This window comes from Lagopus muta, chromosome 4, assembly GCF_023343835.1.
Source record: "Lagopus muta isolate bLagMut1 chromosome 4, bLagMut1 primary, whole genome shotgun sequence".
NCBI lineage: Eukaryota > Metazoa > Chordata > Aves > Galliformes > Phasianidae > Lagopus > Lagopus muta.
Window position 1 is genome coordinate 62,884,701 of NC_064436.1, and position 25,537 is coordinate 62,910,237.

Genomic DNA, 25,537 nt, shown 5'->3' on the forward strand with positions numbered 1-25,537 from the left:
CTGCATTCACTGTCTCTCTGCTGCTCATTATATTTCCTATCAAAATAAATATAAAGAAACGTTCTTCATTACAGGAAGCACCCAGTTCTGTTTTCCAGGAAATGCAGAACTTGGAAGAAATCCCAAAAGCAGCACTGGCCATTGTGCTGTTGGAAATCCTGAAGAGAGCAGCTGAAACAGAAGTGTCATCCCTGTATGCAAATGATCCAGCAGATAACGGATAAAGCCACCAAAGGATACATTAACATCCGGAGGCTTTTATGTAGAAAGATGGATCAAGTGAAAGATTTACGACTTCAATTCCAACTAATTGATTTCTGTTGCTTAAATTAAAGCAAAACCTCCATGCTGCCATGTATCTGAACCCATTCGTTCGCTTACAAAGCAGAATGCTGTAATTAACTAAATTGAATGTTTCTTAAAGCTATTTTAAAGAAAAGACTAATTTGCTTACAATGCATTGGCTAGTCTGTCTAAGTTGGCTGGCATTCTTCGAAGCAGCTGAGATTTGAAATCATTATAGTAGCAAGTGTTTTAAATTTCCTATTTAGGTTTCTTTGCTCTGGGTGTCATAAGAAGAAAGAGTGGAACAGAGGAGGAATCTGATGGAGAACTGTATTTGTCTTCTTCTCCGCATAGCAGGATAAAATAAACACAGTAGAGAGAATTTGTGAAATTATGCATCTTGAAATATCAGAAACAGTTTACTTCATAGAACAGTCTTAACACTAACTAAATATTAAAGTTCTAGCAAATATTATTTTTTTAATCTTACAGTATCACCAGTAGATTAGGAAGGGAAAGGTGCTCATTTCTTTAATTGTGTTTTTCACGTTGCTTTTTGTCCCAATGACCAGCTGCCAATGTGAAGCCAGGTAACTCTTGAAAAAAACCTGCTATTATTTGAAAGTGTGTATTATATTAAAACCCTTATTACCAATGGTTTAACTTGCTTGTACTATGCAAATAACAAATAAGTCATATTTTTGTTTCTGCTTATTTTTTTCTTTCTTAAACCTATTTTGGAAACATGGCATAAAGGGAGATGTGATGACAGATCTTGGGTGGTGTTTTAGAGCAGAAGCATCTGTCAACTCGAGGAATTCCTGAAGAAATGGAAAAAATATCAAATGCCTTTTACACAGTAAACAAATGATTTACTGAACTACTGGAATATACCTCTTTGTAAAAATATAGGTATCTTTATTGCATATTACTGCTTTCAGTTACAATACGTGATCTGTGCATTAAGGTACAAAATTTCATAATGTCTGTAATTAGTTTCTGAGATGATTTAGTTGGAAACTCAGGGTTGTTTGTTTGTTTTTTCAAATATAAAAAAAAAGAAAAACACACAAATATGAGGCCTGCACTCCGCATAAAGCTGTCTTTGGCGTATCAGGAATTTTATGTAAGAATGTAGTTGATTATGAAATGGGAGTTCTGTCTGTCCTGTTGCTGTAAAGTAAGGTAGCATTTGAAAAGGAGCATATTAAAGTTAAATGATTATTTAAATAAGCAATCTGGAAAGGCTTTTCAATATGGACCTCACTATCTTCTTCTGTGCAGCTTCTTAGAAAACAAGAAATGGGAAACTGTACTTTCTCATATTCAAGTTTGGTGCCAAGTAAAATCAGTTGGAATATCATGTCCTAAACTAAAATTGGATTGGATTATTTAAACTTGATACAAATCAGATTCAAATGCAGTTCTTTTCTGAGTTCCCTGCTTTAATATATGTTATTACATTTTATGCAGCCTTTGTAAAAATTCAACTGGTAGGGTTGCATTTAATACTGAATTGATGCAGAGATTAAAAGATCTTTGCAAACTTATACCAATACCCTGAAAACAGAAATCTTGCTTTTTTCATTCTGATGTGCCAATTTCTGTTGCTGTTGAGCTAATGTGGGAGCTACAGACAAAGCACCTGCACTTGAAATAGATCAGTTGTAACTGATTTAGAATACATCACGAGTGACTTGTGACTTTCTCCAATTTATAAGTTATAATCCTCAGTTCTGCTCTTTGCTCTGTTACTTAGAGAAGTGAAATAAATGGTTTAGGAGCTGATTTCCTTATGTGACCTACATTCAAAATATTTTGGTTTCCCAGCTAGATCTTGCCTGTATAATGATGTGGGGAGAGTACTACCTAGAAGGAATTAAGAAATTGCATTTCTACTGATCCTTTTATCTACATCTGTATTATACAGAACTGAGGAGGAGGAGAAGGGAGGAAGGAAAATAGTGACTTGCCATTAGTCTGCCTTTGTCACCCTGACGCTACCTATTAATTTGCACATAATTCAGTCCAGTTTACCCAGAGGAAGGCAAGTGGTGGCAGGCTGCTACTCCTTCAGCAAGTGGCCAAGAGTGTCAGTGCGAAGCCTGGTGCGGGCATCTTCATGCAATAGCCTGAGCTGAAAGGGGTCCTGTAGAATCACTGAGCCCAACTCCTGTCGCCTTACAGGACCACCTCAAATCCAGACCCTATGCCTGTCAGCACTGACCAAATGCTAAATAAGCGACTCCAGCAGCTCAGGGCTGCACCCACTGCCCTGGGCAGCCCGTTCCATGCCCACCGCCCTCAGTGCAGACCCTTTCACTCACCCCCAGCTGCCCTCCCCTGACACAGCTCCATGCTGCTCCCTCAGGCCCTGTTGCTGTCACACAGAGCAGAGCTCAGCGCTGCTCCTCTGCTCCCTGTAAGGAGCTGTAGCTGCCATCAGGCCTCCCCTCAGCTCCTTTGCCCTGGGCTGAACAAACCAAGGGCCCTCAGCTGCTGCTCACGTCTCACCCTCTAGAGCCTCCTCCATCACTGTCACCCTCCTTTGCATGCTCTCTAGCAGTTTCACGTGTTTAAATAAGCTAGACACATTCATATAAGAGTGCTTCAATAATTGCAGCAATAGATGAAATACCATATATGATTGTGTAATAAATGTTGCCCCTCATAATTGGTTGATTTGTTTATTTTTTCGGATAGATACCATTGTGGTTACAGGATTGGTGCTAAGATTATTTTGTGGCAAGAGCACTTCCAGCAGCCTGCACTGGAATTACAGAAAATATAGATGTTCATTTTTATTTTTTTATTTTTATTTTTTTTTTAACTTAGGAGTAGGTTTTGTTTTTTCTCACTGGGAAGCGTACAGAAAAGGCAGCTTTATTTAAAATTCCCATCCTCTATTATTTTTTTTAAATGCAGAGAAAGATACAACAGCGAAGAGCACTCTCAAAGCAATTCTGCCTGTTAAACAGTTCTATACATGACAGATTTGTTTTTATTTGTTTGAAAAATATTTTAAGTAGAATGTGAATTCTGTAAATAGAGCAAAAAGCCCCTGACAAACAAAGCATCTTTATAATGAAAGCACTCAGCCTTCTCTGTGCTCTGAGTCTACCTTTATTATGGTAATTAAATTCCTTGCAGTACCCAGAAGGGTTGTGTGAAAATTATCTTCTCAAGTCAATGAATACAGATTATTTTCTACATATCAAGAAGCTGGTTAGAGCACTTTGTTCTTTGTCCTGCTCCAGAGGTGGGTTAGAGCGCTTACTAAGCACTTTCTAATTAGTGCTGTGTCCCCACATCCTCCTGGATGGTCTGGAAGGCACAGAGGAGTGCCAGCTTTTGCCTATTGGGGGCTGGAGTGGTGAAACCTCCTTGTCTCTATTTCTGGGGCAAACTCAAGTTTACGCAACCCTGACTATCACAACATAAGTCAATTTCTTATATGGCTCCAGGGCATTCTGTAGGCCATTCTTTTCAGGAAGAATGGAACACATGTCACTGGGGCTGCTGAGATGAAATGAAAGAAATCTAATTTACTTCTACTTCTAGCTGATTTACCAGTATCTTGCAGATAGTTAGCTGGAGGTAAGAAGGTCTTTAAGTCATTCCTCCTCATCAGAAGTCCTACTGAAGTATTCAAAGTTAAGTGAAGTGAGTCTGAGTAACTATCAGAAAACTACAAAAAGTCCATTCCTACTCTTCCTTTGTGTGGTCCTGCACAAAGCTGAACTTCATGATTCTTATACATCCCTTCCATCTTGGGGATATTCTGTGATTATACAGTTCCTTCCAAGCAACATTCTGCTTTTCTTCACCACAGGGGGTGCACGTGCATGATGATCTTATCATTACATACTGCATTTTCTACCTTACTTATTTGGAGTCTCACTAATAAATTCACTAAAAATTAGGAAAAAAAAAGTTTGGAATTTCTCTGGAACAATTCATAATGTTATCTTGTGTTTTTCTTCAGGATAATGTTTTGAACATCATAAATCAAATAATGGATGAATGCATTCCTCACGAACGAGCCAACCGAGATTTTTGTGTTAAGTTTCCAGAAGAAATACGCCATGATAACCTTGCAGGACAGCTTTGGTTTGGAGCAGAAGTAAGTCTCCTGTATTTCTTTTACTTGGGATTAATAGACAAATTTTTGTTGTATAAAGCTTGCAGTTGGAAGTTGGAGACTTCTTTGAAGATGGTCCATCTAGTTACAAAGTTGTGGAAACAGATCTTTGAGAACTTGCTGTGAATGCACAGTGGAAGAAGATTCTTTCACTGTGGCTTTGGTTATTGAGAACAGATTTTTGTAATTCTTTGTTGTCAATATGACCACCTTATAAAAACTGACCTTTTTTGAATTAGCATTTGATTTCTATTCTTTACGAATTTTATCCAAAAAAGCCATCTCACATCTCATGCTTTTGAAAGCCTTAGAAGCAAAGGGATATAAGGAAATTTTCTCAGGAGAAAAGTTCTGCAAAACTTGAGTGTATGCTGTCATTTTCTTTTAACTCATTAAACATGCAGAACTTTGTTCTGCTGACATTTCTCGCACTTAATGTACTTGTTCTATATGTATGTGGAAAATAAGATGGATTCTGTGCAAGACATTGAACGTTTCCTTCTCTTACCTGGTTTCTCTTGAAGACCTACTTTCACAGCATCCTATGGGAGCAGGGGGTTTAATAGTGACTGAGCCACAATTAGATTAATCAAGGGAAGCCTGAAGAATTAGAAAAAAGGATGTGGTCTGTAAGGTGCTTATTCATTAATACTGATATCTGTTGGCTAAAAAAATTCACGATGACATCTTTATGATAAATTTACTCTTCAAATCTGCTAGCCTTGAGGTGACTTTAAACACAGTGCTTTTGTTAAGGTGGAGGGGAAGTAGGCATTTCAGCACAAAACAGCCCCTTATGTTATTTTCAGCTTTGCATCTTTTCTACTGGAAGCAATCCCTCAGCTTTTGCTGTTAACCTCTACCAGTGCCTCCTTTCCTTTTATAGTATATGATCTATATCAGCACATCCTGTCTTCTTGTGTTCAATATATCTCTGTGTGTTCTGTTTCTGAAGGTTTCTTTGGCAGTTGTTAATAGTGGGCTCCTTTGGGCTGGGGTTGTCCTGGGCAGAATTTACAAAAGGAATTTGCAGTATCAGTGCTTTATAATCCTGTGCTCAGCAGTGAAAGCAGCAGCTTTTCTTCATCTTAAGATGTGACCTTACCTACATTCAGCCAGATGGCACCCAGCTCAGTTTTAAAACGCTGAGGGTATCTGCTACGTTGACTTAGTAGCCTTTCCTTGGTAGTTAGAGAGAATAATATGGGGTAATTCCTTATAAAACCTTTCACTGAATCACAGAATGGTCCAGATTGGAAAGGACTTCAAGGATCATCAAGCTCCCATCTTCCCCCACTGCAGGCATGGCCACCTTTTATATTGAATCCCTATGAGTCCCATTATTTTTTTCTCTTCTAAGGGACTAACACACTGGGATTGCAGAAACAAACAGGAAAAATCTCAACGAAGGTAATAACTTCTCTTTGAGTGCGTGGTGGAAAATGCTTGTGGGAATCGCTGAGAAAGCCGCTATCTTCTAGGAGAAAAAAACTTCCTCCTGAAGCTCGTACCTGTAATCTTCCCACTTCAAACTTTCATTGTGGTCTGAGCTCTCCTGTTGGTTTCGGAGATGTAATGCATGCAGTGCTGAAGTTTTACATAGCACTCGTGTCCTGTCAGTGCGGACACATTCAGTCATCAGACTAAGAGAGCCTATCGGCCCGTTATCTTGCTTTCTTTTGCTTTGGCTTAAAAGAAGAAACAACGCAATTGGTTGTGAGTACGCATAAAGCAGAAATGCGGCTGCTGATCAAGTGCTGGGACTGCACCTCCTCCATCCAGAGCTGAGGAAATGGTCCCTCCACAGAGCGCAGAGGGGAGGAGCAGTGACACAGAGCTGCAGAGGGGAATTTGAAAAGAATAAAATGAGGATTTAGATTAAAACAAACCTCTACATTTTCAGTGAAAGAAAATATTTCTGTTAATACAGCTTGGAGAACTTATGTCCATGTTTCTTGTCTTCTAATCTGTCTTCTAACCTATCTGTAAGGGAACAAAGCCAAGAGCAAAGATTATTAAATAACTTATTTCTATTATTGGGGGAAAAAAAAGTTAATATGTTCAAGTAAAAGTATACGTTCAGTGGCTCTGAGCTAGTCAGAGGAAGGAATCTCTTAAGCAGAATTTATTTCCTTTTTGTAGATTTATTTTACAAATTAAAGCAGTCCAGCCTGGATTTAAGCAGCCATTGATCATATTTTATCTGCATTTGTGTCCCTTTTCTGCAAGCCATCCATGCACACACCAAGGATACGTTCTACTACAGATTTCCTTGTCAGTCAGGGAAGAGCTTTCTGTCGGCTCATCTGCTGACCTTCCTCTCACTCTTTTATCTCCTTGACTGAGCTGCCCCTGACCTTTTGGGCGAAGTCTTAGGACTCTCGGTGTAACAGTTTTAAATCTTTGAGTTATTTAACAGTTAGCAACAAATGAAGCTAAGCCCTGCCCCGGTCAAAGTATCAAATATCTTCTGCTTTTGTTAACATGAAATTAACTTTATAAAGTATTTTCTCTCTCAATGTGTTTTCATAGTGTCTGGCTGCTGGTTCAATTATTATGAATCGGGAAATTGAGAGTATGGCAATGAGACCATTGGCCAAGGATCTGACCCGCAGCCTAGAGGAAGTTAGAAATATCATACGTGACCAGGCCTTGAGAGATTTGAACCTCTACACTGAAAAAATGAAAGATTCACTCAAGCATTTTGATGTCCTTTTTGCTGAATTTGAATTAAGGTAAAGTATCCAAAGTAAATGCATTGAGACCATTTCCCTGTCACTGTTGCTTAGTTTTTGTTTTTTGGAAGCTGCTTATTCTGTTTTCTTTTTCTAGAAAAAAAAAATCTAATTTTTTTTATCATGGCAGTTGAATTCTTCAGTAATGTGTTATGTTGTTATATTTTTCTCTTCCACTGTAGCAATAATAGCAAATTAAATAGCTTTTTTAGCAAATGGCATTTGCTCTCTGCAAGTCAGCCGTAATCTTCCATTTGCATGCTGGCATATGGCATTTGAGGGAGGTTATCCAAAACACAAAAGGAAGCCATAAATCTCTCCCCATAATGTTTTCTTTGTCAGAGAAGAGGTGACAAATAAGAGACATTAAAAAAATATTTATCATAACAAACAGTGTAGAGATTATGAGATTTTGCTCCCTCTCCTGCTAAGGGATAAAAGTGGGATGTACTCTGAATTTAAGAAGGCAAATTGAAATCTGATGAAGGAAATGCTTTTACACATGAGCCATAATTAAAGCCAAGAACATATTGATTTAAAAGCTTGTGAAAGAATTATGGCTTGGAGGTTTATGGCAAAAATAAAAATAATTGCTTCTGGGGTTAGAAAAATAACTACTTACTGGGTTAAAGATCCTATTGACTGAGTCTTGTATTGTGTTGCATGATTTATGCCAGCTTCCTGTATGTCTCCTAGAAGTATGAGGTGCTGGTTTAGTTAGAGACAGGATCCTGGACAAGAATATCAATGGATCTAATATAATACAGCTGTTCCTACCTTTAGCATAACAGTTTTTCTTATAATTGGATACTGTCTTAATCTTTTCTTAGGAATATTTCCCAGAATGTCCTGTTTTCCGTTATAGTTTGTTCTACCTCAGTGTTTGTAAACTCTTCTATTTTACTCATTTATTTTTTTCAGAAAGCTATAAATATGTTGTTGTATTGGAAAACATTGAAATCGCTGATTGAAAACATTTTCTAAGTGTGACTTTCATGCAGACACAAGTGACAATCAGGCACTGATTCTGCACAGTTGACCTGTTCAAACCTGTGTGCATACAGCAGTTTTGTTTGTCGTTGTTTTCTGAAGCAACTTTATTTCTTTCTATGTTATGTCTAGTCCTCAAACACTGTTTGGATAATATGACAGCAAACCTCTTCCTTCTACTGGTGTTTCTTGCCTTGTCCATTAGGGCTTCTGCATGTAATCCCACATAGAAGTGAGACCAACTTTTTAAGTCTCCTAAATTGTGTCTGTGCTGACTAAATGAATTTCGCTAATAGAATTTCAACTGAAACCTTTCAGATAAAGTATATATTTTAGTGGGTTTTTTTTTTCTTTGTGTGAAATGCAGCGTCAACTCTTCTATCATCAAGATGTGGTAGTAAAGATCTTTGTAGGACACGTCTCCCTGTGCCATGGAGAATGAAGTTCCAATTGTGTGATGTGTAATTACACGTATAAATTAATCCTGAGATCTACTAACTCCATTTGCAATAAGTAAATCAGCTGCATTTCATAAAGCTTCTTACCCTGTACAGTTTTTGTAGTGAGTGCTCTGAAATATGAAGTGGCTTAGGAAATGTTACATTTCTGTGATGATTTGGCCTAGGTTTGTTTTTATTTACAGTCTGAATTGGTAAATCATGTAAAAAAGTTGTACACTGACTATTTCATAATCTTCGCAGTTACGTGTCGGCTATGGTACCTGTGAAGTCTCCAAAAGAATATTATGTACAGCAGGAGGTAATCGTACTTTTTTGTGAAACTGTGGAAAGGTAAGCAATTCCATTAATTCCTGGTTTTGCATTTCAATGCCTCGGAGCATTGAAGCATTCGGCTTTCAATCTGAACTTTTCTAGAAATACTTCACCAGTAGCCTTTAAGAAGCATCATAAAAGTGTCGGCTATATGCTTTCCTAGCAACTATCCAACTGCAGACTTTAAGAAGTATTATGCAGGCTTGCCAGGTTCAAGTGTTTTCTTTTGGTCATAAAAGAAAAGGCAATAATCTTGTGATATTGTTGGTGTGGCTAGTTGTAGCTGTGTGAACAAAGAGTTAGCATTTAAATGGGCTAAATCTGTTTAAGACATCAACAGTTAATGATAATTCAGTCAAGAATATGTGCAACAAGTATAAATATAAATACCATATATTTGCCCATTCAAAGAAAAATCGTGGCTTGTCTTTTGCAGCTTTGGATAACCTGGCAGTGGACTGTGGGAAAGAATGTGGAAGTTATAGTTAGCCACATATCAAATAAGTCCATCTAGTGCTAGTACCAAGCAAGCTGTGGTCATTTGGGAATAAAAGTATTGATAAAGAAGAAGAAAAAGCTGTTAATTCTGTTCTGCTCAGGAACAACTCTATCAGCTGGAGCAATGTGCCATTTGGGTGTCATCTTTCACAGTTATGTAGACAAATTTAGGAAACGTATAAAGCAATTAAGAAACTATGAAGAAACTAGAAACTTGAAACTAGAAATCTTGTCAAGTTGAAAAGCCTTAAAAAATTAAAAATAGGGATTCAGATCTAAAAGGGTCTTAAGATATTTGAAAAGAGTTATTAGGGAATGATGAGGGGTTGTGATAACTGTTTGCTTATTTAACTTTTAGTTACGTTTGTAAGCTTAGTGTGTTTTGACCTAAAAGATCTTAGCAAATTTTAATTCAAATGAAAAGAAATACTTCATGTTAGTTTAGAAAGATTTTGCTTGTAAGCCCATAATCACCAGTATTTTCCAGTAACAAGTGAAAACAGTCATGAAAAAGTGAAGAAGAAGGGAAAGTGGCGTAAAAATTATTTTGGTTTTGAATAATCTTAAACGCTTTTAATGTTGAAATATTTTTTCTCTTATATTAATTTTTACAGTGGAGACTGCAACAGTCATTTGGGCTTACCTCACAACATTGTTTTCAGATTTTTTTCTTGTTGAAATGGTTTCTGTGTGAGTCTAATCTGTTGCTAAATCAATTTATTCTTCTGCTTAGAGCCTTGAGGCTTGGATACCTCACTCAAGATATGATTGATGACTATGAACCAGCTTTAATGTTTACTATTCCAAGACTAGCCATTGTATGGTAAGTAATTCTGTTAACTATTTTTCTTCAATTCCATTCACTTACAAAATGATTTAAGATTTAGAAAACTTGGCTCAGAATTTTGACAAATTTTCTTTCACCTGAGTTTTCTTGCATTTTCTTACAGAAAAAAGAGAATGTTTAATTAAGAAGAGTCATTGCCAGTTTATTGTAGAAGGTCAAGAGCAAAAAGAAAGAGAAGAAGAGGTGGGCTATAGAAAGCAGGGCACTAGAACTACTGGTTGGTCTTCCTCCAGAAAAGAAAATAGTAATTGAGTGATGAATCAAGAACATCAGTGAATAGAATGTCATGTTGTCACAAAAGATCTTTTTCAAAGCAGATATTCTGTCACTCAAAAATACTGTAGCTTGTTCTGAAAAGCAAACATATTTATCAGTAATTGTGTGTTTTTCTTAGTTAGTCAAGATCTGATAGAAATTCTCATAACAAGCTGAATACATTGTGACCAGTGAGTCCATTTAAATCTCTTGCAAGGAAAGTATTAATAAGTATAAACTATTGTATGGTTTTGTACCCTGTATGCTAGAATCATAGAATGGCCTGGGTTGAAAAGGACCACAGCGCTCATCCAGTTCCAACCCCCTGCTATATGCAGGGTCACCAACCAGCAGACCAGGCTGCCCAGAGCCACATCCAGCCTGGCCTTGAATGCCTCCAGGGATGGGGCATCCACAGCCTCCTTGGGCAACCTGTTCCAGTGCCTCACCACCCTCTGTGTTAAGAACTTCCTCCTAATATCTAACCTAAATCTCCCCTGTCTCAGTTTAAAACCATTCCCCCTTGTCCTATCACTATCCACCCTCATAAACAGCCGTTCCCCCTTCCGTTTATAAGCTCCCTTCAAATACTGGAAGGGCACAATGAGGTCTCCCTGGAGCCTTCTCTTCTCCAAGCTAAACAAGCCTAGTTCCCTCAGCCTTTCTTCATAGGAGAGTTGCTCCAGCCCTGTGATCATCTTAGTGGCCCTCCTCTGGACCTGGTCCAACTGTACTGTCTGTTCCAACAACTGAATTAAAACAGTTTTTTTGCTTCTCACAGTTTTTTCAAGATTGATCAGGTCAAGTGCGTTTTGTTCCTGATTTAATAAGACAGCAGTTTCTCTGGAGTAAAGCCAGCATATTTTAAATATTTTACCACTGGGAATGTTTTAAAGTTAGCTAATAAAAGTAGTATAGGAGTAGTATAGTGGTAGTAGGGAAATAAAATGCCTCAAATCTTGAGTGCGGTATTCTTCTGGAAATCCCTGTGGCCCATTGTTTCTCTTAAATGGGATATTCTTTGTAAGTGATGTTCTAATGAAAATAACAGTAATAATCTGGTTACCAAGAGATAGCATGAATGTGAGAATGCAATCTGAAGCTCTTGGAGGACACAAAGAAGAGCACAATTGCTCGGTGGAAAACCAAAGACTTTCTGGAAAACATGCATTGCCAATCCCAAGCTACAAAGAAGGACAGAGAGAGAGAAAATATATCAATTTAACTGTTCCCGAGTATCTGGTGACTTGAAAATAAATCACTGCCATGCAAAGTTATGCAGCAAAATTACACCATCCTTATGGTGCTGTCTCAAAGAACTGCAAGCCTTTTATTTGGACTGTGAAAGGAGAAGCCTTTGAGTAGCATCTGTCTCTGATTTCACACTGCTGTGTTGTTGGTGTTATATAATCTATGTAGTATGCATCTGGGGCAAGGAGAAATGCTGGCTTCCTTTGATCCTCTACTAGCAAGGCTTTTCTTTAAGGAATCATTTTCAGAGTCGTTTTCCCTTAAGATTTCTTTTCAGACATTGGCTTGCTGTACACATTGTATGTTGCATTGTGTGTTAACAGGTGTCAATGAATTTTGAATTGAAGAAATAGTTAGGAAATACTAAGGTACACTTTTTTTGCAATTTTAATTTTGTTCCACAGTACAGCTAGTTTCAAGCTTTGATTCAGAACTCTTTCAGAGATATCAAATAGAGACCTTTTCATAATCATTCTTTGTAGTGCTGCAGCCCTTTTTCTTATATTCTCATATAGCCTCTATTTCTTATATTTTCTTATTCTTAGAATCAAGATCTAAAGAAAGTGAACCTAGAAACTAGAGAAAGAATGATGTTCTGTCTGCTTGAAGTTCAGCAGAAGCAGTCTCTAGCTTCTACGCAGAGAGAAGGGAAGTTCAGGCAGAACATTACTACATGAGTCAGTGATAACTGTCTTGCTTTGTCAGTCTTCTTGTTGATGCTTGTAAAGCTTAAAATAAAAACAAAAAATGTATCCTTGGTAACAGGATAATTTGTCTTAAGACGTGCACACACAAACACAAAAACTTGCAAAAGAAGCATATTGCTTCTTGCTCCACTTCTTCCCCCTCCCTGCTCCTGCCCTCAGAACACCAGCCCCCAGAGCAAGGTTAATCAAGTTCATTAGTCAGATTTCTTGAACTTTCTGTTGCCTTGACAATTCTGAATTTTTCAATGGCCATCTTCCAACCTGATGTGAGACTACAGTAGTATCCTGGTACCAGGGTATGAGCCAGACTCTAAGTTTGTAGAAGATGAAGAGCAGTATTTCCCAGATGGTCTTTTAAAAAAAAAAAATTAAAAATACTTCAGTGGGTTTTGTATTACTTGTGACAGCAGCATTGCTGCGCTATTTTAGAAAGCTTTAGGTGGCTGTGCAAGGTGCTTGCTAGTGAACAGGTGAGCAGAAGACACCAAGACCTGAAAGGACTGGAAAGTTGGGCAGGAGGAACCTGATGAGATTTAACAAGAGCAAGTGTAAAGTCTTGCAACTGGGGAAGAATAACTTCATGCATCAGTACAGGTTAGGGGATGACCTGCTGGAGAGGAGCCCTATGGAGAAGGACGTGGGGGTCCTGTTGGACAACAGGTTAACCATGAGCCACCATTGTGCCTTGGTGGCCAAGAAGGCCAATGGTATCCTGGGATGCATTAAAAAGAGTGCGGCCAGCAGGTTGAGGGAGGTTATGCTCCCACCCTACTCTGCCCTGGTGAGGCCACATTTAGACTACTGTATCCAGTTCTGGACTCCCCAGTTCAGGAAAGACAGGGATCTCCTAGAAGGAGTCCAGAGGAGAGCCACAAAGATGATTAAGGTCCTGAAACATCTCCTGTATGAAGAAAGGCTGAGTAACCTGGATCTGTTCAGCCAAAGGAAAAGAAGACTGAGAGGAGGTCTGATAAATGTTTATAAATGTCTAAAGGGAGGTGGGAGACAAATGGATGAGGCCAGGCTCTTCTTAGTGGTGTGTAGCAATAGGACAAGGAGTAGCAGCCTAAAACCTGAACACAGGAAGCTCCGTACCAACATGTGGAGGAAATTCTTTTCAGTGAGAGTGACAGAGCACTGTAACAGGTTGTCCAAAGAGATTGTGGATTCTCCTTCTATGGAGATATTCAAGACCTGGCTGGATGCCTACCTGTGCAACCTATTGTAGGATACCTGCTTTAGCAGGGATTTGAACTTGTTGATCTGTTGAAATCCCTTCCAGTTCCTACGATTCAGTGATTCTGTGATATGCAATCTAGAGAGTGAGAACAGAACTAATTTGCCTTTGAGAAATAAAAGTTGTTTTTGTAATGGGCAGAGGATTAAATAGCTATGAGAAACATGCATGATGTTGGTGGGATCCACTTTCTCAGCCAGTATGGCAGATGGGTTTTGTCACTGCTAGTGTAGTGTTTTCTATCACAACTAGTTAGGTATTTTCAGTGAAGTACATGCATTTATTTGGGATCATGAACTGACCTTTTCCCAGGGAAATTTTATAAGTACAGAGTTCATTTAAAAGCATGGGATTATCAAAATGTGTTCTATGCAACTTAATGTGTGGCTTTTCTACTTCCTGTTACTATACTGCCAGGTTATACTTAGAGGCAGAAAAACAGGAGGTCATTTTTATTACCTAGAAATGATTTAGACTTGAAGGAAAAAGCTATTAGTAATTAGTAATCACTCTCAAGCCAGTGATCCTTCCCCAACTTACCTAGTAATAATCAATTTCTTGCTTTATTCATTTATTTTTCTTTTGTTCACCTGCAGCAGTGAATTAAAATTATTTCTCTTCTGCTTTCGTTACTCTTTCTCCCATGCTTTAGGAGCATGGCATGGAGGGAAGGAGAACTTTCTCCTGCTGCTTTAAGTAACATTTAATTCTAATAGAGGTGAATAAGACAAGATAGCAGTATGAAAATTCATTAACTTGAGTATAGTTCTAGTATTTATGTGCGGTTTCATTTCTGATTCCTCAACCAGCAGTTGCTCTGTGTGATTAAATTTTCATTTTTGTCTATTCATGCACGTCTGAACTGCAGTGGCCTTGTAGTCTATTCCGAGGGACCATTAAACTTGGACCACAAGCCAGAAGATATGTCTGAGCTCTTCAGACCCTTTCACACACTGTTAAGAAAAATAAGGCAAGTAATAAACAATGGTTAGAACTGCTTCTTTTCTGCAGTGAAAATCAGATAGTAAAATAGTGTGCATAAATGCTTGCAGAAGTGTTTGTTTGCTAAGTGAACACTAAGGTACATGCTCCTCTCATCTGCCTTGTGTGTCCATGAAATATCTAACTTGTTTTTCAGCTACCAGGAGTTTTCTGAACATTTAATCTCCTTGCTGCTTTCCTTTCTCTGAATATCATTTTACTACGTTTCACTTTTTCCCTGTGGTAGGTTGATGCCTGAAATATTAAAGTTGCAGTTTATTTTGGGAGATCCTGTCTCTAATTAGCATCAATGTTTCTGTTTAACTAGGCTTATTATATTTCCTTGATACGTTATGATGCAGTACTCAGGTCATTCTTAATCTAATAGAAGTGAGTATAAATTTTCATATTTTGGATCTGTTTTTACAGGATGTATCACTTTGTATGTACCTCTTTTCACAGTGTTCCAGTCTTGGTAAATATTGGAGAAGTGTTTTTTCAAGCATAAAGGGTATTAAAATAGTTTTTCCTTAGTTGAGGTGTTTTAAAAGATTGATGTGCTCCTTTGGAGAAATCAAGCTTTCCTTATGTTTTTTATATTTGCACTTATGGTGTTTTTCTGGAATTTAAAAAAATAAATAAATTTTTAAGCAGCCTGTGAAACAGCATGTTCTCTCAATCCACAGACCCTATTATTTTCTTATCATTCAGATTTGTATACCAACTGCAAATTTTATTTCTATAGTTCTTGAGTTACTGTGGCAGTTTTTCTTTCCTGTGTCTAACTTTCACTTCTATGTCTCCTTTTTTTGTCTGTCATGATACTGGTTTGATGGAAAAAGAGTTTTCATGGAGACTGCATTTATTTAGATTAATTCCTAGTGAGGAGCCTATTTCTGCAGTTAGGTTTTATAAATATCCAGATCACTGGTTGGCGAAAGCCAAAAATATTTAAAAACAAATACATTTTGCAAAATCCATACTTTGTACTTAGTCCTTACAGTGAAGAAAATGAAAATCAGTGAAGTCAGCTTATTGCTTAGTCCATTTAATTTTCAGTTACTCTGGACTTAATTCATGGGTTGAAAAGACATGAGTAACGTCCTTGTCTGTTCAATATCTATAAATTTCATTACACACTTTCAAAAATGAAAAGACTCAGGTTCATTTTCGAAAAAGGAATTCTGATATTCTAAAATGTATGTATATAATTTATTATTTCGAATGACCATTAAGAAATGTTATTTTGGTGTTCTTGCAGACACTTAGCAAAGTATGTCTAGTGTGGTAGTATTTATTAGGACATTGTGAAAGGCAAGCTAAGGTACAGTATGAAATTTTTCCTCAGAGGCAGTCTGTGGTTTGAAGGAATCAAACATAGAATCACATAGAGTGGCTTGAGTTGAAAGAGACCTCAAAAATCATTTTGCTCCAATTTTCCTACTGTCAGGGGGAGCTGTCAAAGAACTCTTCCAAAATAAGTTGATTACTTGAAAGAATTGGGCTTTAACAAAAGTCATTATTAATACTTTTGAGTGAAAAATACATTGTATGAAAATAAAGAAGGATGTGATACAAATAAGAGGGCCGTTCATTTAGAATTATAGAGTGGCTTGGTTGGAAGACACCTCAAGGGTCATCAAGTTCCAAACCCCCCTGCTGCAGATAGGGTTGCCAACCTATCAAGCACTAGGTCAAATTGCCCAAGGCCTTAAATGCCTCCAGGGATATGGGGTACCTACAACCTCTCTGGGCAGCCTATTCCAGCACCTCACCACTCTCTCAGCAAAAATTTCCCCAGCATCCGATCTAAATTTCCCCTCCTTTAGTTTAAAACCATTCCCCCTTGTCCTATGATTATCTGCCCTTGAAAAAGTTGATTTCCCTCATGTTTATAAACTCCCTTTATATATTGGAGGGATGCAGCGAGATCTCCCTGCAGCCTTCTCTTTTCCAGGCTGAACAAGCACAGTTCCTTTGGCCTGTTAATCGGATAAGTACTTCAAGCCCTCTGATCATCTTCAGGCCCTCTTCTGAACCCTCTCCAAAAGCTCCACATCTTTGCTCTCTTGGGGCTCCAGACCTGGACACAGTACTCCAGATGAAGCTTCACAAGAGCCGAGTAGAGGGAGACAATCACCTCCCTCAACCTGCTGGTCACCCTTCTTCTGGTGGAACCTAGGATACCACTGATCTTCTGGGCTGTAAGCACAAGAATAATGAAATATAGACAGTTTAGGCATTTTTAAAATAGGTCTTTTTTTTCTGTTACTACAGATTTTTTAACTCATTAACTTGCAATCCTTGCCCGCTGGCAGTGCTCACAGAACCCTACAAAGGAAGATGGAATGAGATATTTCAACATACTTCCAGCAAAAAGGGAGCATTATTTTCCAGAGTCTTTCTCTAGTCTCCATCAACAATAATTAAGACATGAAAAATAATTCTAGTAGTCTTCTGCAAAATATTTTCATTTTACATCACAGTTGTCTGGTGTTTGAATATAGAACATCTTACTGCAGAATATGGTGACAGCCCAACAAATTTCTACTTATATTTCAGTGTGCTCTAAGCTTTAGCCAAATAAATATTTTCACTCCAATATATCCAAATATACAGCTGATAACTTTTAAGTCGTATTATCCAAAAACAAGCCTGTTGTTAAAGGCAGTAAGCATTATGTTTACATACTAGTCAATAGATGTTTGTCTCAGGCAATTTTTTGTGGCTGTCAGCGTTGAAAATAGTAGAGATTGTTACCTGTAGAGACCCTCTCAGCAAAAGTATTAATGGCTTTTGTTTAGGTCTGGTGAAGCTGGACAGCATATGGCCAGTTTGAATATTGTCATGTGTGCAAGGTCCTTGTGTTGATTTTGATTTTAGACATAAAACATCAGCATTATATTTTATCTATCTACCAGAGCATATGTAGTAGGGTTACTATGTTTGATATTTGAACCATTTCTGCCAAACTACTTAAATCATCCTTACAAGTACACCAAGCATATAATCTGGTATATACCTGTTATATTTAATTTAGGTGCCTATGACTGAACATTCTTGAGATAAAATATTACCTATGCTGTGTGTGCATTCGTGGCTGCTAGGTGGCGATTTTTTGAGGTTAGCAAATCAGGGATTTTGCAGTACTCCTTACCTCTACCCTCTTTTCCGAGCCCTCTGCCTGCCTGGTGCTTGGTTCTGGACTTCTTACAGCTGATGGCAGGGTCCCTGTGGATTGCAGTGGTGTGCAGTCAAGCAGACTGAAGATTAAATGGTGCAGAATCAGGGGACCTTACCATTTTACATGCACGGAAATCTTTCCACATGCACTAGAAATCAATTGTAGTATATCTGCTGTCAGTGTGTTAAAGAATACAAGGGGACAGGTTGTGAAACTCACACACATTAACTCAGGGAAAATATGTTAGTTTTACCAAGATGGCTGTGTTCAAAATTTGGAGCTGATTTCAAGACTTTTATAGTAAGAGAGCACTGTGATGTTTGTTATTTATCAGCATCAGTTTCTCAGTGGTGCTGCATTGGAGCCGATCTGCTGGTGCTGCTGTGCTGAGCCTGCCTTGCTGCAGCAGAAGCAGGAGGACGCAAGCTGCATCTCCATACCTACATCTTGTCTTCCAGTGGCAACCCATAAACGGAGAGCTGTTTGTGCTCTGTTCAGAATATGGACTGAGTCATAGGCTGGCAATAGTAACAATGATGCTGCTTTCTGAAAACAGCGTGAAGTGCCAGTCAGAAGGAGGAGCAGAGTCCATGAATAAGGCAGATGTATGAGATCCCTGCACCTGGGTTGGGTGGCCCTGTCCTCTGCTCAGCTGGCCGTCCTTGAGTGGACATACGGCCTCAATCTTTGTACAAGTAATTTCTGCATCCTGGATATTGGCAGTAAAACACATTTATTGTTTTTGCATTACATAGAGTAGATGTTACTACTGGCTTGTAATAGCCACAGTACGTTTTAAGACCTTGTCTCATGGCTGAAGCCACTGGAAGAAAAATGTTCCTTGTATTTTCAAGGTTAGATTGCTTTGCTGTGATACCATGCTAATAAAAGGAGGTGAAACCCAACATGCACTTTTCTTAATTTGCTGTTTTCTAAAGCCTCAGTGAAAAGCAAGTGCACCAGAGCTGTCAGGATAGACTGCAGAAGCCCTCATTACATGTGTCTTGTGAGTAACGAGAGCAGAGGGAGAATTGTTTTTTCATATGAGCACAGTACTTGCCTGGATCTACTGGTGAGTTACAGATGCTTCAACAGAAAGGAAATGAACCATGGAAGTAGGTTCAGTTTAATTAAACTTTATGCTTTGACAATGGTATTTGCCATTTAATTCTAAACTTCCAGTAGTGAGATTTACAATTTATTTTTGTGTTGTGGTTAACATTAATTCTGTTCCCAATAGAAGATGTTTTAAATGTGTAGGCATTTTAAACATGCCTTGTTCCTAATGTTGGCAATGAATCTTTCTTATTTACTATACACTGTATAACTTCTCATTTACAGTATAGTGACAGTTGTTAATCAAAAGTTTGTCATGTTGCAAGGAAACCTGTATTTAAATTAACACACATACACAGTGAGTGTAGGTTTTTTTATGCAGGAAACTTAAGGCAATTGTCAGATTCTGTTTTCCTGAGGACAGATGATGTCTGTTCATAGTAACATTTCTGATGTTGTAATTCAAAAGTTGAGCAGATTTCACATGAATTTAAAGTAGGAATGATTTCCCTACTAAAATAACAGACTACAACATATAGTCAGACTGGTTGCATACAGCACTGTAGGCAGCACGGGATCCAGCTCAAAATCCTCAAAGCCAACATGAATGTCAGCTGATTTGCTTAATTTTTGAATCAAGCTTTATTTACTTATCCTTTAACTGCAAATTCTCAAATTTTGAGGTGCTACTGGCAGAAACAAAGAGTTCAATGCTCAGTGAAGTTGGCCATTTGACTAGCATGCAATAAGTATGTATTTCCAGGATTTGCAGATATTTTTGTCTTTACTAGGAGTATGTGAAACATTTAATAAATAGATCTGAGCAGTCAGGCTTTCTGCATCTCTAGAAGAGAAGCCGAGCAACTCTGAGTGACCGGACTGCTGTTGGCAGGACACTTATGTGCAGTTTCTAATTTAGAAGCACAGTATAAGTCGAATTCAGATCTAAAAATGTGTACTGCGTTGTTTTGAAGTTTTAAAGTTATAAGGCATTTAAACATAAGTCTCAACACTTTTTCAGGAGCTCGTAGTCCAAAACTTCATAATAATGGGGTTGCTTTATGTCTCCAGAAAACAGTTTAGTAAATGGTTTTAGGCCTGCCTGATTCTTAAGATCATGCAAAAGTGTAGGTCCCTGATATTTTGTTCCATGTAGAAAGGAGACCCAATTTCTAGTCTTTATTTCACTGAATAGGCTTCTAGGATATCAGCGTTGTGTAAGTGATATTAGTACTTTTAATGAGCTCTTTTTATCTGACTGTGTAAGGGTGTGGAACTTCTACTGTATTCTGTCATGGAATAATTTTCAGGATCTAATAAAAAGGATGGCAAATTTATTTACTGATCAAATTTGCAAATTAAAAATTACCAAGTACATCTAATTTGAGCAATGTTTTGACTCTAAGTAGTTGGCGAGAAGATCTATTTTACTTTGATTTATTTTTTGGGGCTTCTTTGCAAGGATATAAATAATTTGGTACCCTGTATTTGCTTGAGTATTCTCAAATTGAGGCCCTAGCAGTCCCACGTGTTCCGAACATGAATGCAAAATGCTTCATGAGTTACGCAGTTGAAAGCATTCTGTGCTCCCAAGTTCACTTTCTGGATTTCTGTACTGACAGTAAAAGCTTTTTTAAATTGTGTAATGTCAGTGCCTCCCGTGATTGTAAAAGCAATGTCACATGTATTTCTTTATTTTTAGGGATCTACTTCAGACATTAACTGAGGATGAACTGCACACACTGGAGCGTAACCTGTGCATCTCTCAAGATGTGGATTTTCCTGTCAGAACAGATCCTGAAGTACCCTCTGTCATTACACCAGGCATAACTGCAACTTTGCCAGCAAAGGAGCTCTCAGCAAAAGCTGAGAACACAGAGGCTGAGCTGGCTTGTTCAATGCAGTATGATGAACAGGAGCTGGAACAGCTGAATAGGATGGTACACAGAGTTGGAGATGAAATGTCTTCTCTGCTTTCCCCTCCAAGCATCTGTCAGTCTCCTGCTCACAGACCTAGCCTAAGAAATAGTTCCAGTGCAGAAGCTTCACCAACAAGACACCATCTTGACAATTTAACTGATGAAGAGGACAGAGTGTTTTTTATGGATGACCTAGATGGAGCAGGAGAGGCTCTTGCTGGGTTGGATTCAGTAAGTGATACTTTTGCTTGGGTGAATAACCCTTGTCACAATTCAGAACAGAACCTGCAATATAGAGACGCTCTACTGTATGAGAACGGTCAGCAAACAGAGGAAACTTTGCTTTTAAAAGACGCAGAAAGTGATGTCAGCAATAATAACAATATTGAAGACAGCAAACAGATGTTTGGCATCTCAGTTCAAAATTCATGCAGCTGTTTAGAAGGTCCGGATTCACAGTTATACCTCAATGGTTGGGATGCTTATGCTGATGATGCAGAAATGGCAGAAAGGATAGCTCACAGGACAGGGGGAATGAAAATATCTGCTACTGTGATATTCAATCCTAAATCTCCCTCTAGCTCAGAATCCCCAGTAACACCCGAAGCAGCTATTAATTGTGTTCCTGGATCTGCTAATCCATTAGCAAATGAGGAGGAGGATGAATCTCATAAACTCAGTATAGCTGCCACAAACTGTCTAATTAATTCCTGTGTGTGTTGTGGCAGCTGTGAAGACAGCAGGGAGGAGAGTGTGGAAGGTTTAAAGACTAAACATTCTGCAGGAGGTGTTGTAAATGCTTCGTACACATTAGTGAAGTCTAAGGAAATGGACCATGTAGATAGCCTGGACAATTCAGTCCCTGCACAGGAAACGTTAAAACCTGAAACGTCTGCTTTATTAGCAGAAAGAGACTTTGGCAGAGAAGAGCAAAATCTGCCCATCTCCTCTAAGTGCCTGGCACATTCCTCAGGTTCACAGGTAGGAGCAGAAAATGACTCTCAAGGAGAAGCAGAAAGCACTTCAAGTCAGCAGAAAAGGTGGGAGAAGAGAAAACAACTGTGTGAGAGAAAAGTGGAGAATAATGAAGATGCTGGTAGTGAAAGGACAGCCAAGGAAGATACAAAGTCAAGATCTAGTTCAAGGTAAGACCAACTTGATGGTTTAGTAGTAAGACTTGCATATAAATAAATCCTTCTCTCCTTGTTCTTTACTGATCTGTGTGTCATTATTGATTTGCAATAAATTTGTGTTGAAGGATTAAGTTTTTTTATACATAATTTTACTGCAAGTAACTTTTTGCTAGTTTTCATCAGCTTTTTTTTAGAAAACTAATGGAGAACAGCTGAGTTTGAAACCAAGTAGATTAATTTTCCCATTTTAATGTAACAAAAGATGTATTGCCATTGTATATTACCTGGCTGACTATATTTATTGCATTCTGCTGTTTTGCAGAAAAAAAGTGTCTAGCAGATACTAAAAAGTTAAATTCTGCATCACTGCAGGGGATTAAATTGTGATTTAAATACATCCCAATTCTTAACTTCATTTAAGAAAACAGGGCTTATCTAATCAAGTTGCCTGTGGGCATGAGTGGATTTGTGAATACATGTCTTGAAGGAACTTAACAGAATGCAGACACAGCTTTTAAACTTTATTATACATTTTAACCCAAACTGGTAGAAGAGTAGAGGTCATAGATTAATGTTTGACACATTTTGTTAAGGAACTTTATAACACTGAGAGACTATAATGTCTCTCATTATATATAATGTCTCAGAAAGGAAAAGCTATGCTTCAATTCAAGTTTAAATGGATGTTGGGATCTTACATACGTTTGTAGAAAGCCAAACTTTTTTTTTTTGCTGTTTTGTATTTTTATACTTATTTTTTCTTCCTCTTTAGAGAATAACTTGTTTTTTAATGAATAATATTCTCAGTATCCCCGAAGCATTAATATCACAAAGCAGAGGGAAGAAATTAAATAACTTATTGTTGTCTTCCTTATTTCTGTGATAATTTTCTTTCTTTATGCCTTGCTTTGTCAGTAGTGAAGAGGATGTGTGGTGCAGGATTTCTCTCTTATTGTACGTGTACAGAGTTCAAGACAGCTTGAACCATGAAGCATTTCCACAATATAAAAGCTGCAGAAATAATCATTTAATAATGTTCCAAGTGAGTTGTGAAATATTTTGCTAGCTGTGGAAATGGAATTAAGAGTTCTTTGGGCCAGAGTTGATTCTTCTTACAGGTACAATACAACTTAGCATGCTTAAAACTCAACTTTTGAAATGAAAACATTATTTTCCTCATTATTCTGAATGGTTGTGATATTAGGCTTTGCAAGTATGATCACAAATAGTGCCTCATAACTGAAATACTGTGTGGTTTTTATTTTAAGAAGTAATTCAGAAATCCCTTTGACATTTAATGTTTTTACAGCACTTCAAGTAGAATACTGTTGTATGCTTAATTACAGTGTCCTGATAAATTATGAATCTATCACACAACTCAATTTGTCTAATATTTCTTTTTCCTTGGGTAGGATATTAAGTGGAATTTGTGAGGGCAATTCTGTAAAATGTAATAAAAATATCTATCAGTGTCTTTCTAGCCTACAGTGGTTTGTGTATGCAACAACTTCTTTTCCAAGTCCTCCTGCAGTCCATGCCCTTTGGGACTTTGTAGACCTCAGTCATGCTTCACTGATATGATTTGTCTTTGTGATTGGGGAAATCACAGCCTACTTGATCATTCTTTGTATTGAAGCTGTCCCATAACTGTAATCTTTCTTTTTGTCTTTCTCTAAACCTTTTTCTATTATACTGTTTCCTTTTAGAGATAAGGGAATCAGAACTACACTTAGTCAAGATATGGGCAAACTGTGGATTTTTGCAGTGACCTCATCATTTTCTAGGGTTTTTCCAGTGATTCCTAATATTTGACTTTGGAGTTTTTTTGGCTTATTGCTGAGTGATGAGCTAGTGGTTTTTGCAGCTGTCTGCCAGCTCCCCAAAGCCCCCTTCTGAGCTCGGAGACCATCGGTTTTAGTGAAGCTTAAGTTTTTCTCCCAGTGTTTATCAGTTGGAGCTCCTGCCATTTTATTACCTGTTATCTGGTCTTTATGATCCTGTCCTGTTCCTCAGTCTGCCCTTGTTCTAATGCTCTTCAGACCTGCTTGTTCTCCCCATTTCTGCAGGACATAATACGAAAACAAAATCCCCTAAGTGACCTCCTGCAATTTTGAAAAGTGCTCATTTAACAGCTCCTCCCACCTTATGGACAAGAATTATTTATCCATTTGGGGACCTTTCCTCTTATACTATAGCCCCTTAATTATGATTTTGTATGTTTTCCCCACTGCCTCTTCCACAGTTCCTTTATTAATTACAGCTAATTCTCTCTTCTCCTGATGGAGACGAGTGCCTCTGTTACTACTTGGGAAGAAGCATTCCATTTTGCCAGAAGTGGGGAAACTGAAATGAAAGGCATTTTGATGCTAGATTGTTGCTTCTTTACTGGAAACTATTCTGATGTAACTCCTCCAGTGTATTCTGTGGGAAATGGAGTTGCTGGGGGGGTCTGTGAAGGGTATTAGCTTAAAAAATTGTGTGCATGTGTTGCTCCTTAGTTTTCAGATACGTGTATGCCTATTTATGTGCTGGGTTCTTGCCTCTGAGTCACGAGTCATGCTATCAGCAAGAGATATCAGCAAGTTGTAGGCGACTGCGAGCCCCCCCACGGGATGTGACGCGATAGGCCCGTTCCCTGCTCTATGATTGATGTGTGGCACGTGCCCTTAGGGGTGTAGACGAAGCACATAGGTTATATAAGCTAGAGTTCACGTGTAATAAACACCATTTTGCTGTTCATCATATTGGTGTGTACGTGCAGTCATTTGGTCCTGGCCTGGTTTTAGGTCAGTACCGTAGGAGGCAATGCAACAGGGAGAGAACTCAGAAAACACAACTTTGTCGACCTTTTCTTACTTACGCTACCTGAGTGGTGACTAATCACTGCTTTCCAATGGTATTTTTAAATTGGAAGATTGTATTAGGCTTCTGTGACTGCTCCCTGTTGCATGGTTGTGAATGCCAACTTAACCGAAGGGGAAATGTTTCAGACAGTGGATAATTCTCAAAATGATGGACCCATTAGCTAGAACAATAAGCAATCTAATATACATGGAATAGCTGCAGGGCATGCTCATTCATCACACTGATAAATGTATTTACTTTCTAGTTACTGTAATTCAGAAACTAGGAAAAGAAAATTTTCGTTCCCTTGTCTGAATTAGGCAGCTATCAAATGTGTATGCTGTGATATAAACAGCTTCTTTTAGTGAACCTGCCCTTATTCAGCGCAATATGGTGTTATTAGTATAATTTCAATGATCCTGTCAGGTTATTAATCCTGTGTTTAATCCTTTAAGTCTGAAGTGCCTTGTATTTCTTGATCTAGCATCAATGTTCAGTGTAGCTTATGGTAAAGATTAAACACTCTTCTGCTTAAGATCCAGGCAGTGGTGTGTCTTTACTGCTTTGGGTCCTTTGCTCCATTATTTGTTGGCACAAAGAACACTGAGTTTTGTCAGCAGGGTTAATGTTATACAAATATGGGAGGCACTGGCAAAAATGTCATTGGTATCTGATCTGCTGCAGGTTTCTAAATGCTCATT

At 38.2% G+C, this 25,537-nt stretch overlaps 1 protein-coding gene across 6 annotated transcripts in view; it reads left to right on the top strand.

The window, feature by feature from the left end:
* ZFYVE28 (zinc finger FYVE-type containing 28) overlaps nucleotides 1-25,537 on the top strand; it is a 147,238-nt gene that overhangs the window by 85,067 nt on the left and 36,634 nt on the right. For 5 of the 6 annotated variants that reach the window (XM_048942542.1, XM_048942544.1, XM_048942546.1 and 2 more), the window contains exons 3-8: nucleotides 4,271-4,408; nucleotides 6,959-7,161; nucleotides 8,853-8,942; nucleotides 10,156-10,245; nucleotides 14,588-14,689; nucleotides 20,643-22,004. In XM_048942542.1, coding sequence (XP_048798499.1) covers nucleotides 4,271-4,408; nucleotides 6,959-7,161; nucleotides 8,853-8,942; nucleotides 10,156-10,245; nucleotides 14,588-14,689; nucleotides 20,643-22,004 — 1,985 coding nt within the window. Of the gene's footprint in view, nucleotides 1-4,270; nucleotides 4,409-6,958; nucleotides 7,162-8,852; nucleotides 8,943-10,155; nucleotides 10,246-14,587; nucleotides 14,690-20,642; nucleotides 22,005-25,537 lie in introns of those variants that run through there. The other variant, XM_048942547.1, reaches the window with a different exon arrangement.